The 16,483-nt window shown below is 30.4% G+C and overlaps 1 protein-coding gene across 2 annotated transcripts in view; it reads left to right on the top strand.

The window, feature by feature from the left end:
• Nucleotides 1-16,483, top strand: part of SCaMC (Short Calcium-binding Mitochondrial Carrier) — a 66,053-nt gene that overhangs the window by 18,997 nt on the left and 30,573 nt on the right. For both annotated transcript variants that reach the window (XM_035357210.2, XM_085822739.1), the window contains exons 2-3: nt 12,701-12,812; nt 12,896-12,983. In XM_035357210.2, the coding sequence (XP_035213101.1) occupies nt 12,701-12,812; nt 12,896-12,983 (200 nt within the window). The remainder of the gene's footprint in view (nt 1-12,700; nt 12,813-12,895; nt 12,984-16,483) is intronic.

Raw genomic sequence — 16,483 nt, 5'->3', positions numbered from 1 at the left:
TTAAAAAACGCCCCTTTAAACGTAATTTAAAATCTGAAACATTTCAGTTTTTTTTTTTTTTTTTTTTTAATGCGAAAACTAGTGGAATAGAAATCTACAGACTTCTGACCCTGGCGCAGCATCCAGGTGGCGCCAAACTGATGTTAGGAAATTTTAGAATTAAATTCTTAGCAAACGGGGGGGGGGCGACGAAATCTTCAGTTGTCCCCGGGTGCTGAAAATCCTAACTGCTGATATGTAGCTTGCCACTGTAATATGGGTCAAGCATAAGAATTCATATTTATTGCCAGTCTAAATTCTGCAATTTATATATATATATGTACTTAACCAACCATCTGCAATCTGACATTTTTTTCCCTTCTGATAAACGTAGTTCTAAGTGATGTAGATTATCGTAAAGTATGCTTTTGCAGCTATGTAAAAAGTGAAGGTTTACAAAAATATTAAATTCAGCTCATAATTTTACTCGATTTGCGTTTCACGACACTTGATGAAAAAAGTAATTTATTTTTCAAAAATACCTTGCATTTGCTTAGGGCTATCTCATTCGCATGAGAGACGAAATGCGAATTATCGCAAGTGCTCAAAAAGGAATGCCTTCCGTAAAAGGAAATCTGGGATTGCATATGTCATATTTTTGCCCTTTGGAACAAGAGATGAAATGAAATTCTGAGTGTGAAATGTTTTCCAAAAATAGACTTTTATCTTCTTTTTAGAGTTATTATTAGCCCTCAATGACCCGATAAAAGAATCGTTATCAGTCATATGCCTCTTAAAGTAACAGTTTTTTTATCCTTTCTACTACTTTCTTATCGTGTTTTGTGCAAGATTTTATGCTGCAGCTGAAAATGAGAAAAAGGCTTTTGAGTGTCGTGAAATTTATAAATGTTTCAAATCTAAACCGCTACATAATATTTCAGTGGAGAAAGGACAAATGAGCTTTTAAAAGCATGCATTTTCAATATATATATTTTTTTTTACTTAGTTATTTCTGTCATAATGTTTTTAGTATTTAATTTTACCTAATTATTTCTATTGCAATGTTTTTTAGTATGATATTTAAAAATGCAACACTAATTTAAAAATTCAGCACTCATTATGCATCGATCATGTTCCCATACAGCACACTGGGCCGGGAGATGAGGCACGGCACCTGATCACAGCCTGTCTACTGCCTTGTGATCCATACGGCAGATTAAAAAAGTAGGCGCTCAATCCCGGAACGAATTCTATTGTTTGCTGGAAGAGTCCAAGATTTGTAGGTATGGTACGTGAAAGTAGGGATGAGCTAAGAGGAGAAATGAAAAGGGATTTTGAGTATAGAGAATTTCAGTCGTTCCGGGATTGAGCGCCTACTATGAACGGGCTCCTGCTTTGTGAGGGTAGCTAGCGTTTCGTTAGTAAATGTATTATTTATTATTCGTATTGATTGTCTGCCCTTTTTTTTTACAGTTACAATTTTCTACAATACCTTAAGTAAATAAAAACTTTATAGTTACCTATTGTAACTTCATGTAATACTCTGTTACTTTACCGTAATAAGAGTTCTAATAAATATTAAATTTCGTTGGAATAAACAAAATTATGTAATTTCGCCAAAACGTTATGCCTTTAAGCAGATTTTAAATAAGCATACAATTTTACATTGCAAACACGTATTTCTCTACGAATTTTTTTTTTTTTTTTTTTTTGTTTCATAAACTGATAAAAATTAATCTGCCCTTAAACAAAATGTTCAATAAAACATGGAGCATAAAAATAAGCAGTGAAACTTTTTCCACAGTTTAGGAATAAGTCAGCGAGCATATCACTTTATTTCCTAGTTCCATGATCTAATTATTTCCGTTGGAAACCATTCCAGAACCTTTCCTTTCTATTCCTCTAACCTGCGTATATTGAACTCGCCCAGCTAACAATAGCAGGCGTTCCGAGATTGACGGTCTAGTGATTAAAAACAGGTGTCGATCCTGTGCAAGTACACTAAAATACGGTAATTTCATCAAATTCTTTATGCGAAAGGATTATGCGTCGTTGCTAATTATAAGCCTTGTCTATGCAATGTTAATATCTAATGTATAACAAACACTAAGGTGGATTAGAAATCCCTGAAATTTCATAAGGTGGCAAAGCGCCTCCTTGTCATTTAATATGGATGGTTAAAAAATGGGTAAAACTAATTATAGTTGTAGGGATTGATGCAGCAAGAAGCAATAAACTCCTTGAAAGAAAAATAATGAATGGCATCTCCTTTTCTCATTAATAAAGAAAAATAATTAATACCACGGGGAGGGGACTTAACGGTAAACCCATAGTCGTTAGCTTATTGGAAATTTATAATTGTTCGATCTAATTTTTTACCGTGTAGTATAAAAGCGGGGAATTTTCATGTCTCAACACCCCGATGATTTCATGGCGATGCCCCGTCATAAAGATGGCGGCATCTTTATCCAAGTTGGTGACTATTCGCGAAGGTAAAAGGCGTTCACATGGATGTTCCACCATTTTAACGAAGGCTGCATTATTCGTGATATAAGCTGAACTTCATAAAGATGCCATGTAATTGAAATATGTTTATTTTACCTCAAGGTGTGATATACAGATAATTTAATTATCTTTCTTGCAGAAGATCCGTCAGCTCATGTGTACGAGACTGTCTTATATGCAGCCCCCAATTTTTTTTTTTAATTTTATTTTTATGAAATAGTTTCAAAAATGCAAGGTTGCTTGAAGGCTGGTCTGTTTGAGTCAGTTTTGCCGCATTATGACAGTGATAAAATGTAATGAAGTGAATATGTAACACAATTTGGTACTGTTCGGTTTCGATGGCCGTAAAAAAATTGCAGCGAAAATGTATGCGCAAAAGCGCCAAATCTAGCAAACGCGCCCATTGAACAGCACCCCAAATCTAGCGTACGCATTGATTTCAGATTGCGTAAGTTGATATAGTTCTATATTTCTTAAGACGCCATTTAAATACTAGTTTAATTTTTAAATCCTTTTTTTTATTTTAAATCCTTTTTTGATATCCTATAGATTTAATAATTTGGGAATTGCCCATGACGAAAAGTCGGCAATAGAATTTTGGGTAAAGTGCAGAATCACCCACTGCTTGACGCGTTTTTAAGAATTGCACATACTCGGTATCCATGCGCACATCGACCTATTTTCACTTAAAAAAATCCTAGGATTGAACAAAAATGGCACTGCGCACACCCTTGACTTTATCTATGTACACATCGACGTATTTTCACTTAAAAAGTAAAAGGAAATGTACAAAAATCCAATTGTTTTTACCCTTGTAAAAAGAGGCCAACAAATAAGTGAGCGATTCTGCACTTTACCGAGAATATTTTCAAAGAAAAGGCATCATTCATTATAGAAAATGACGTTTGAACAACCAACGAGATGAAATTATGCTTTAGCGATAAGTCGGTAGCGAAATAGCGATGAAGGCATCCATTCAGTTATGTTTAGCAATTGTTATATAAATTATAATAATGATCTGAAATAGTTATTTACTCTTATGCTTCCATTCAGTCATGTTTAGCCTTTTTCATATAAATTATAATAATAAAAAAGTATGAAATGTAATTAACCTTTCATCTAAATTAAAACATCAATCTTAAATAGTTATTTACTATTATACTTCCTTTCTTGCCGCAATTATTTTTGGTAGCATTGGCATCAACAATAGTTTGGCGATTTTTTACGGCCCTCGAAACCGAATAGTACCTAAAAGGTAAATACTCTGAAAGAACTTATAATATTTAAGTATGTTTTACTGAACGACGTTTGCCTAAGTTCCTTCTCCCCCTCCTCGTGATCAAGGTTATGTTTATGTTTTTGTTGTTCCTCTGGAAGATAATCTTTTGCGGTTGTTTTGGCGTGAGGAGCAGCTTGTGAAACTTCTGGGAAAGTAAATGATAAAGTCCATCATTTCAACACAACGCGTGCTGCATGATGTGCTAATATTTTGTTTCACAGAGGATGTGAAACAAAATATTGACTGTGCAGATTTTGTTTAGTGACATCTGTACTGCAGTGCCCATTAAGACAAATGGAAATAATTGCAGTTTTGAATCAATCTCAAGGGGAAAGACAAAAGGATAACTACACCGTCGAAATAAATTTTGTGGCTGTTGCTACAAAAAATAAATTTTTGTACTTTTTCTTATATTAAAATAAAGAAATAGAAATATTTTAAGAAATCTGTGAGAATCTTTCAAATTTGATACGATTTTCAAAAGGGGCAGTCTTTAATACTTAGGGCAGTCTTTGGATGTATATGTTCACCTGTTGAAATTACAATTTGCAGACTGATAAAAAAATTGAAGACCCAGGTTTAACAGCAGACATTAAATCACCATGCTCTTGATCCAGGCAGTCTGTTGTAAATATTGCAATAAAAATCGCGAGTGTTATTTTAAGTTCCAAAAAATCCAAACTTATAATCCCAGAAATATTAGCAACGAAAGAACTTAAAGAGGAAATTTAGTTTGTTACTAGCTATGTAAGTAGGCAAATGTATGAAAAAGAAATTACGAATTTCATCAAAAGAATGCGATACTGTAGAGCAAGTCAGTAAGGACATACGCCAGGCATTGTTTTTCATTCTTCAATCGGAACATTTACCTGTTGTAAATATGTAAATATATTTTTCTTTTCCTAAAAATAAAATATTTTAGTACGCATATTGAATTCAGCACGTGACGAGTAGTAGTTAGTCACAAAAGTGTCCTAACAAAAGTTGGGACTCCTTTTGGGACTGCCTACAACCAGGCGTGTGTGTAGCTACCGTAATGTAATATTATTCAATGTCTATGGATTGAATATAGATAAAGTGGTTAGAAATATTGCCATATAGAAACTGGAGTGTGCTAGCGAACTTCAGACCATCTGATCACGCGAGACTCGGGAGGAATGCAAGCTGTGTGGTTTCTAATCATGTGATCCAAAGATGCTAGGAAAAGGTGAATGAAAGTATATCAGCAGAGAGAAACCAGTAGACAAGTTTGCATGATGTAACATTAATATCGGAAGTAAAAAAAATTTTTTCTTTTTTCATCCTGTCTTTTAACATCACATGATTTTTAATGCGGCACATCCTGTGTTTTTCATGAATATCATGATTAGCAAGCCTTATGCAGAAGTACTTCCATATCCACAATTATAAGTGATCAGCAAAACCTAGAGGTAGATTATAATGCTGTAGCAAGTAGATTTGTAATTTTCGTCAATGAAACATACATCATTAGGAAAAGTATGATATATTATTTGGCTTTGTTGAATGGAATAATATTGTATTCAAGGAAGCACCTAGAAGTGACATAACAATGGAACTCATCTTGATGCAGATTGTTAGCATAATTCTGTATTACTTGCCATCAGCAGCAACTTCAGTTGGTACGAACAATATAGGTACAAAGACAATACTCTGTTATATCAAGAAAATGATGCGACTCATCTTATTAGCATATCCTAGGAGTACTAAATACAATTTCAGCACAAAATGCGTAGTTGCATATACAGTCAAAAGTCGTTAATTCGGACACCCATAATCCGGAATGATCTATAATCGGGACCTCAAAGCTACAAAAAATTTCTGCGCATGCGTCGCGTTGAGGCATGCGCGTAAGACCTTTACGGCTGTGAATTTGCGTGTGCGCGTGCGCAAAATACGTTTACGAATGCGCGTTTAATGTATAACGGATGGGATAAGCTAAGCTAAAATTATCTAATTATCTATTTCAGTTAATGTTGCAGATTGTGTTGTTCCTTAATCTTCGAATTGGATCCGGCTTATTATTTTTTTGCAGACTGTTAGAGCAATTTTATAAAAGTAAGCTTGAACTTTCGATTATTTCAAATAGAATTTCCGATATATATTTACTAATATGTAAAGGATATACAAAGCGAAAGTATCTTTCGGAGTCCATTAAACAAAAAGTGGAATTGCTGCAAAAAATGGATAAAGGCTTATCCTTTGTTTATCTAAACTGTAACGTTTGTTTATCTAAACTTTGTTTATCTTTAACGCTGCGGAGCGCAATGAATTGGAAGTTGATCTGTCAACACTATCCTTATCTTAAGGGCAGATGTTTTTATTTTATTTGGCTTATAATTGCTTACTAAATGTGGTATTTCCTCTCGATGTACTCGGTCTTTGATATGATTTAAATCAAATGCCTCGTCATTATAATTCGCTTCGGATAGCGAATAAAGTGACAGAGGTTATTGAAAACAAAAAAATTTCGATTGACAAATTAGTCCGTATTCTCGACACAGCAATTATAGGACTTGAACAGCGGAACTTTGTAACTGAACAAGAAATTATGTCTGTTTATGGAATTAAAGAGAATGTATTATCACATAAAAAACGAAGCAACTTAAACAACTTACATTGAAAGAAATGTTTAATAAAGTAAACAAATATTAAGCTTTTTTTTTTTTTTTTTTTTTTGTAAATTTTGATACCCTTTAGATCATAATTGTTCTTTATTTCGTAAATTACGATTTCATATTTTTAATTTTATAATTTCTGCATGCCATTTTACCAGATTTAAACTGATGATCTATAATCCGGAAAAATCGATAATCCGGAATCGCCGAAGTCCCGACGAGTCCGGATTAACGACTTTTGACTGTAGTTAATATCAGCAAGATATCCATATATTTTCCTTGGACAGAATCATATCTAAATTTCTGCATTTTAAAATCTGTGAGATATTAGTTGTCTGTTGCTGCTCCATATAATGGTCATACAACATATTGAATGAGACCAAATGACTGAGCACATTTCACCACTAGAATTGATACGAAACCTCAAAATAGATATGAATTCTCAAAATGAAAATTATATTCTCCAAGTATTTCTGCTCATCAAAGATCATCAAATTTCTAGCTACCCTGCAAGATACATTGTTTTCTATGTGAAGACATGGAGTATAAAAAAATTCTGCAAATTTTGAGAAAAACAATAATGGACTAACTTTCATATATCATGATTGGTATGTGGCATATTATTGTAATGTTTTTAATTAAATTTTTTTCATTCAGATTTATTTCGGTAAGTAATGTTTAATGCAAGGTAATGTCTCTAAGAACATAAATTTATTACATGTCTATATAAATTTAGTTACGTTTATGAATTCTTTTCTAATAAAAAAATATAGGCAACTTCCCCTTGATAAGTCTGTCTCCTGCCTGCAAAACAATTATGCACTTATGCAATTTTTAGGAATAATAAATTTAATTTTTTGGAATAAAATATATTTTTTTCATGGTTTTAGATAAGTGCAATTAATTTACATATGCTCTTAGAATTCAAATTATATTGTAAATTAGTTTGCAGCAATAATAATTATTTTAATTTCTTTGCAATTAAAATTTAATTAAATTTTAAATTTTATATTTGCTTTATATGAATAGAGAATATTTGTTAAATTCAAATATGTTATATAGAGATGTTCTCCATCTTACGAACGAGTTACATTCTGAACTGCTGTTTGTAAGTTTGTTACGCATATCTCCTGATGATATTTATGAGATAAGACCTATAAATACCATAAAAAACAGTGAAAATTACTTAAACAAATAAACAACACAGTATATTATAAATAAATAAATAATATGTACCTTGGATTATCGTCTTTGAGGTATGTGTGGATGGGGTTAAGGATAAGGCTAGTAGATCTTTATATGGTGGGAGTGAGTCAACGATTGACTCGTCCTTTGAAGACTCATCTTGCAAGTAAATAAGACATTTGTCATGAAGAGGTTGTGTGAGAGGTGAAAGGAGTTGGCATGTTAGATGGGCTAGCAACATCGATTTCTGAAGTTCTTTCCTAAGAAAATAAGTGTATAAACAAGTTTCCTTTTTCTTTTGTCATGAATAAGATGATAGTAGTGTGCGACATCATGCATAGACTTGGTTTGAAAAAAATGTGAGGCCTTTTTTAAACTTGAAAAACTAATTGCCATTGCTTTTGTGTTGAACCCTCTAACTGAGGCACGCTGATCCTCCTCTCTCTCACTGTTCGAGGTGTATCAGATCTTCGTTAGTCACTTTTTCTCCATGTGAGCCTAGCAGTTATTCGAAATCCTCATCCTGCAGGTTTAGAACAAGTTGTCTTCTACTGTAAAAGAGACACATACAAACTTTCTTTTTTCCATCATCTTAATCAAAACTATAATGGTTATGAAAAAGATGAGACGCATATTTTTCCAAACATAATTTATGTTTACATTTATGCTAGCTTGGTTTGCTATGTCCTGTTTGTTTATTTTTATTTATTTATTTATTTACTTTTTAATTTTGAACAAATTTTACTCTTTGAGAACAGGTTGTTGAGCCAAATCTTTCATATTATTTTTAAATCTTTTTCTTTGTGTGTTTAATATAAAACTTAACCTTTGGTTCAATGGAAACTTTTGAGTTATTTATCCCTTAACATTGACCAAATCCAAGATGTCGGCAAAGGGTGCCGGGCATGTTTTAAAATCTTTGTCACTGTGCTCGTTATCTATGAATATGATTATAGGCCACAATTATGCTAATGTAGACAGTTCTTGACATTTATCCAAACGAGAGACAAAATAAAAGGACGTCTTTGTGAATTATTTCTGAAAATCATTGATTGTGCCTTCAAAATTTACACATTGATGCATAAAAAAGAATCAGTAATTCATTTTTATAATTCTGGGTAATTTATTGTTTCATTGGTTTGGTGAGGCCTGTTACATTTGGCAACCAAAACATAGCACAAATGCTTAACAAATTGTGAGTCTTCAGTTTATTAGCCCATTACATATTTTCTTTTTAAATCTCGTAGGCCTAAAGTTTCAGATTTAAGTTTAGACCTTCAAAAGTGCTGTTATTTTGATATTACTGAATAATAGAGTGTCGGTTAAGAAAATATTTTATTTTATTATGTAATGTGGAAGGGCCTTGTTTGCTGGGCTACATGCCATTCTGATGACTGAATTATTCTCTCATGAATGCTGATTGTTTTCCCATATTGAATTTACCTGTCTTAATAATTAAACATAAAGATGCTTTTGTGCCATATAATTAACTAGTAGCTAACTTCTAAAAATAACATTTTAGTTGCCACATTTTGATCAGGTTATAAGGTTCTATTGCACAGAGAAAGTCCCCCCCTCCATCTACAAAAGTAATATTCACGATCTATCGTTAACATGCATTTTTTATCTCGGATAAAGTTCTGTATAAATAACGGATATTTTCTTGTTAAAGTGGCATTGCATTGCATTTAGTTGCCAATCTTGACGCATTTAATCGCTCATTGTATGACGTGCAAATTTCAAATGGTGCCATGTTAAGAAGATAGTAAAGATCGAGGTTTGGCACTAATGAAGCCGCATTCAAGTTGGCCACCAGAGTTGACCATATATTTGCCATATGTTATCACCTAATCCTCGAGTTTGTCAGGTTTCAAAATATGATGTCCTCATTACATTCCAAAGTATGACTAGCTTTAAGTGATTACATACATTGAATTTTTTAAAACCAAAATATTAAAAAATCTTGTAGTTTGAAAATTTAGATAGCAGCACCTCAAGGAAACAACAATTAATTTTAATAAATTATAATTATCAAGTAAGGGAGATTTTTATCATTCTACAAATTTTAAAACATTTTTATATTTTGCTTCTATAATTGCTTATCACATATTGAAAAGTTAACGCTCTAAAATCTTAAGTTCTACTTCTAAACACTTTATTTCAATTTGAAATTGCTTCAAAAATAAATATTTAAAAACTCAATCAAATCGATGTAAATGGATTGTGTGGCATTCTGAAAAGTATTTAACTACAGAAACAATTTGTATTATCATGTAATAAATTTTAATTTTTGGAGGATTGTAACACGAATATTGATGAAATGGGTCGTTCTTTCTTTCCCTTATCCATCTGTAGAATATCATCTTAAACAGCCATAAGAGACTGAAATATTGGCAAAGAAATCGTAAGATGAAATTTAAAAAAAAAAAAAAGAATTTATAAAATCAAGGCCAGCATCTGTCTTTTGGACTTTTGATACAACGACCCATAAAACCCAAAATGTTTTGGGTAAATAGTTACTAAACGTCAATAGTCACCAAATAAATACGCATCTTTATTGTGAGTTATTAAGATATCAGTATGTGCTCTTGACGAGGTTAAAATGTCTGCGTTTGTTTTGAAGATAGCGATTTTACTGTGCAATAGTAGGAAAAGCGAAAGATGAAAATCGTTTGCTATTGCTTCATCTAGATGTAAAAACAGTCGGTGCAATAGATAAACGTCTGCCGATTTATTAATCATGTTTTGTAGTAAATCTTCAGCGCAAAATTTTTCCTTATGAAAAAATAATAATATATAAAACAAAATTCGAAAATCTTACTATACTATTGTATTATAAATTAACACTATATGGAGATTTTTGCATCTGTTTCATTTAATTCAGATAATCAAGACGTAGCTATGCACATTTTTTTTTTCTTCCCCCACAAAGCTTGCAATAAATATGTCTGGTATGTGAAGGGGTAACAGTTTATGTTTTGCCAAGGTATGAAATTCGAAGTAATGAAAACAGTAACATTTTCGAGGTGCGTACGAAATATGATGACATTTCAAAATCTGATTTATTCAGTTTTATTTAAGTTATTAACAAGCTGTAAATTATTAAAAAACATAATATATCATAGTTATTAAACGTAATAAAATAATTTTCTTTATATAAAACAAATGTAAAAGCAAAATGTGTTTAAATAAGTTCATAAAGATTATAAATATTGGTACTTTTCCGTTTTGCTCCTGCCATGCTTTTTGGCGCAATTTTGTCAGCTGATGATTATCAGAATGCCTGTTAGATGCATAATGGAAATGTACTTAAATATTAAATACTATTATATACTACCTTTTACATTATTATAAATTTATAAGTTTGCATAAATTTATTGTAAAAGATATAAATGTATGCATACATTTATAACAATATATTACACTTTTCGTGTTTAAATTAATAAGTATAATAAAAAATTATATTATATTAAAAATACAGTATTGTGTGTATGTGTCATTTTTTGTGCTATAAATTATTATATGCTGAATAAATGAGTTTTTTGGGGAGGGGTACTGAAATGAACTTTGCAGTTTCATGAGTTGTAAAAGGGAGCATTTTATTTATAATTAAAAATTATACTTCCTTCAAATTAAATAACTCTGTTGTTTATATCATCATTATGTATATGTAAATTTAATTATTTTGTTGTAGACTGGTGTTAATTTCAGAGAAATGCAGCATGCATTTTGAAATAATTTGAGACAGGCTTCCTTTCTACAAGGAGGAAAGTGATGCTGTGTCTTTTAATAAAATTTTATTAGTTAAATAATGAATAAAATAAAAAATGAAGAATAAAAAATAAGCAATTTTGATATTATTTATCAAGTAAAATTGAAAGGAAGGACTGAATTGAAATTAATGTCATTGATTGAAGGTGATATATTTTTATGAATATGAAAGACTACTGGAAAATTTAATACATCTATTCAAATTTGTAGGATGATTATAAATTAAGAAAAGTTAAATGAATAAAATGTTTAGTGGCAATTATTCATCAAAAGTCTACTTCCTTTTTTAATTTCTATAATTTTTTAAAATTTTTATATCAAAATTCCATAAGCATTAAGAGCTGATTAAGATTTTTCAGAGTTGAATCTAAAATTTCATGGAAAGAAGAGAAAAAAAAGTAAGCTGAACATTTGGCATATTCCAACAATTTAGTAACAAACTGAATAGAAATAAGGTGATGATTCAGTAGGAGAATGTTTAGTTAGTTACAAAAAGGTAACTTATTATCTAAGATAAGAGCTGATCAATAAATGTTGCTTTCAAGTGATGAAGTTCTTGTGTAAGAAAATATTGTGAAAGACAAAGAACGCAGAAGTAGATAGAAGCTATATTTTGCTTTGTAAAGTAATGAGATATGGAGGTAATAAGGGAGGAAGTTCCACTACATGCTATGTTGAAATAAAATTTATGGAGTATTGTAAAAGCATTAAAGAAAGGAAGGGAGTTTTCAAGGATTCATTTTCAAGACAGTTAAATAGTAGGATCAATATATTATGCAAATAATATCTTTGATGCATCATCTCCTTCTTTCTCTTCCCCCCCTTCCTTCCTTTTTATTTATTTATTTTTTAAAGAAAGCAGTATTACAGCCATTTGATAATGTTTCTGCATATTTTGTTGTTAGTCAACATTTTGAAATTTGTTAACTAGCTTGTTTACCATATATTAAAATCTTCATTTCTAAATATTTTATCAAATTTTCACTTATTAATAATAAGAATTACTAATAGTACCACCAGTAAAGATTATCTAAAATGAAGTTATTCACTATCTAACACATCTTGGAAAGTTTGGGATGCTATGTTAAATTTGAAGCTGCATGGTGTCAGTTAGAATTATTTCCAAAAGTCAATATTTAGCTGAGTAAAAAGAGTTATAATATTACAGTTTCTGCAAGATATTATAACTAGTATTCCAAGAATTTTAAGTTTATTATTATTATTTGTACCACAACATCCATATGTATATGAAAGATTCCTGTTTTCTTCCTTGTTTGGAAAATTATTAAAAAATGTTTTGTTACAATGTTTTATTAAGTAATTTTTTTCTACTTTTATTTTGTAGAGTCACGTGGAGAAAAAGGGCTCACTGAATTTTGATGACTTTTTTCACTTCATTCAGGAATCTGAACATCACTTGATGGCTTTGTTCAAATACATGGATGAAAATAGTGATGGTTTGTAAAATTTCAATACTTATGAATTTATTTTTAATAAAAATTATTTTATGAATTGTAAAGCTGAATTTTTGATTCATTAGGCATTATTGATGCCGATGAGATAGTGAGCGCTTTTGCACGGTTTGGTGTGAAGATTGATAAGCAAGAAGCTTATACATTATTAAAGAGGTAAATTCCTAATTTATATTCTTTATTTATTTTTATTTCAAAATCTTATATCAGCTTTAGGTAATCATATAATTTTACCAATTATATAAATGTAAAAAATGATGCAGCTTTCTATAAAGATTAGTAATTAAACCTGTAAAACTGTTTTATCTCCTTTTATTTTTAGAAGAATGTCCATATAATTAATGGCTTGCAAGTTTGAAACATTTAGAAAAGGAAATGCTAGGCATTTCAGGTTTAAAATATTCTGAGAAACTAAGTTATTAAAAATATTTATACTGCATTCTCTTTACATCTTTCTCAAAACTGACATCTGATTTTTATTGTAAATTTTACTTTTTTGATTTTTTAAAAAAAACTTCTGAACATTTAAAATATCTTGCTTGAATCGAGTACTGTGTACCTTAGACTCAATATAATGCAGATTATAGAAAGTTTTATTACACATTAGAGCAATTATGATCTATGTATCTTTTGAGTCATGGTAGTGAGAAGTAAATGCAGCTTCAGTAGATCTTGGGTTCCAGAGGATGAAATCTGGCTTTGTCTGCTGTGCTTTTAAGCTGTCATGCCTAAATTGATCCTGCTAGAAGCTAGGCTTCTGATGTATTGTAGCTATTCTGCCCCTTGCCATGATGAGGCAGCATAACAGGACTTTGGGGGACTCTTCACACCATTGCTTCACATGTTCTCTCATGCACTGGCAGACTTAAAGACCAAATTTGCTTCAGCCATTTGATTCTGGAATGTCTTAGGTCTCACAAACTCATGGACTTGATCTGATTGTCTGACAAGTGAAATAAGCCTCAACAACTTATGTATGATCAATTTATGTTAGTGAAGTAAGCACCGGTTTTTAACAGGCTGTTCTAAGAAATGATTGACAAATAATACAAATTAGTGACACTTAAGTATGAATGGCAAATTCTTTGTGTCAAAGGGTAAAATTTCACCTAATTTAACCAATTGATCATATGTAGTAATAACGATATTGATTTTTACACCTGCGGTAATCTAGGAGAGTAAAATTTAATTGTCAGTTATGAAACGTAATCAGACAAAACATACAGTGAATTTAAAATCCATGCTGTCATAAAAAAGAAAAGGAACCTGTAAAATTAATATTTTCTTGATTCTTTTAAGTAAATAATTAGATGATAGAACTTATATGTTTTTCTCTTTTTTTATTAATATATTTATTTCAGCATTAATGTATTATTTATACCATTTCATTCCTCTGTATCAAATTTGTGTTATTTTATTTTCTATAAATCTTTCATCAAACTGTCAACACATTTTTTCAAATATATATGCTTTCCTTCCCATTTTATTCCTCCACACTCATTTTAATTTAAATGTTAATTGTAAACATTTATTTTATTAAACAATTATTTGCAAAAAGGTAAGCGTCAGCGTAGTATTTTTTGAGCTCAAAATTATTATGATTATGCAACTGATGATGAGTGTAGATTTTGTACCTTAAGGACTGTCTGCATAGTTAGGTATCATGAGCTCATTGACATTATGAGCTCCTTGATATGTAATACATGGCTTGCAGAAAAATATTGGCTTAATTCCTTTCTTCATTATTACTTTTCATAAAAGAAAAATATTCAAGCTTTATAATTATTTATGAAATGTTAACTGAGACCATTTCATTCGAGTATAAATTTCTTGATGAATAAAAGTATTGAAGCATTTTAATTTGCACTTTAATGCTATATTTGAACTTTGGATTTTGATAGATAAATATTGGCAGACTATTTGATCTAATGTAAACTGATCATATGATATTGTGGAAATGTTATTGACTGTTGAGAATTTTTTGACTATGTGTAAATGTAATTGTGAAGGCTGTTGATTTAAGAGGCTTTAATAAAGCATTTTAATGCAGTAAATCTCAGTTTAAATTTCATAAATGATTATAAAGTTTGAATGTTTTATCAGTTAATGAATTAGGTAATGTATATTTAATTGGCCAAGGGAGAAATGAAATATATTATTGCATGGGCGACAAAATTTCAAAGACTAGCCCTCTGCGGTACATTATTATGAACTTACTTCACTTTCTTTACTTCCACCTCTTTCACTGAATATGATTTTGAGTTTAAAAGAAATCAGAATAATACAGTTACTGAAAAACAGTTCTTCCAAATATTACATCACATAGTATTTGAAGAACTTATGAATACGGTATTCCTGTTATTTCAGGTGCAACCACTCTGCATTTATTATTTTCTATACTTGAGAAGGAAAACTAAGAGCATACCTTCATACTGGGGGAAAAAAAAAGATGACCTATGATGATGATTGGAAGGCAAAATAAATAAATAATATGAAATAAATAATATGTGGGTCTTATGTGCCTCTTACATGTATTGAAAATGCATGAAGATAATCTGTCAGCTGAGAAAATGGGTATAGTTATTTATCTTAGTAATATTTGCTTATATTCCCTTAACTGTTGTAAGTGTTTTATATGGCTTAGTGCTAAAGTCGAGCATTTTTTGAGACATTCTTTTTTATTAGATTTAAAATATCAGCATATTTTCAAGTAATGCTGATATTTTAAATCTGTAAAGCAGTGTATTTCTAGTTCTATTATTTTTAAAATTATGTGCTATTCGTTGTGTTTAGAAATGGTGTTACTTTTTAAGAATAATTACTATGTTTATTTCATATGCAGCTAGCTATATTTACTTGACTAGTGTAATTAGTGAAATCAGTGTCTACCACATTTTGGTTAATAACAAAAGGTGTGAGTTCTTCTGATTTTCAAACATGTACCTTCCAACCTAATTTACAACATGTAACCTATTGTTCCTGAAATTTCTCATGATTTGTATCAGAGTTGGCAAGTTTCTTCTAATGTGAAAAAAACAAGCTGGAAGAAATGGAAGAAACTAATTTTTTAACATATATATATATTATTAGAAAAGGTTTTTCTTATATCGTCCCCAAGAAATATAAATTTAATTAAAGTGATGAATTATTTGAATAAATTTTAATCTGTATTTTTAATTTGTTTATTTAATTATAAATTATTAGGTTTCTATTATATTGAAAAATTTTTTAAAAACTGTAAAGGAATAATATTTTGAACCATAAGAATTCTAAAAAAGTAAAAGTAAAATGTAAAATATAAAGTACTGAAAAGGTAGCTATTGTTATTTAAAGTAGATTAATTGACTTGTCAAGGGAAACAAACCAATCCACTATCAATTAACAATAACCAAATTAAGTGAGAGTGTTTCATCTTTTTTCCAGGTAAGGATCAAATTAGTAATTTTGCTTCCAGTTAAATAAGCTATGAACAAAACTTAAGAATTAGAAAGTCTGCTTGAGCCAAAAGACTGTATATATACAGTCAAAAGTCTTTAATCCGGACTCGTCGGGACTTCAGTGATTCCGGATTATCTATCATCAATTTAAATCTGGTAAGATGGCATGCAGAAATTATAAAATTAAAAATATGAAACCATAATTTATGAAATAAAGAG

Source organism: Stegodyphus dumicola, chromosome 8 (assembly GCF_044657685.1).
Source record: "Stegodyphus dumicola isolate Sdum_Otavi_A_Nest chromosome 8, ASM4465768v1".
Lineage (NCBI taxonomy): Eukaryota > Metazoa > Arthropoda > Arachnida > Araneae > Eresidae > Stegodyphus > Stegodyphus dumicola.
This window is presented reverse-complemented; position numbering and strand designations above follow the sequence as displayed.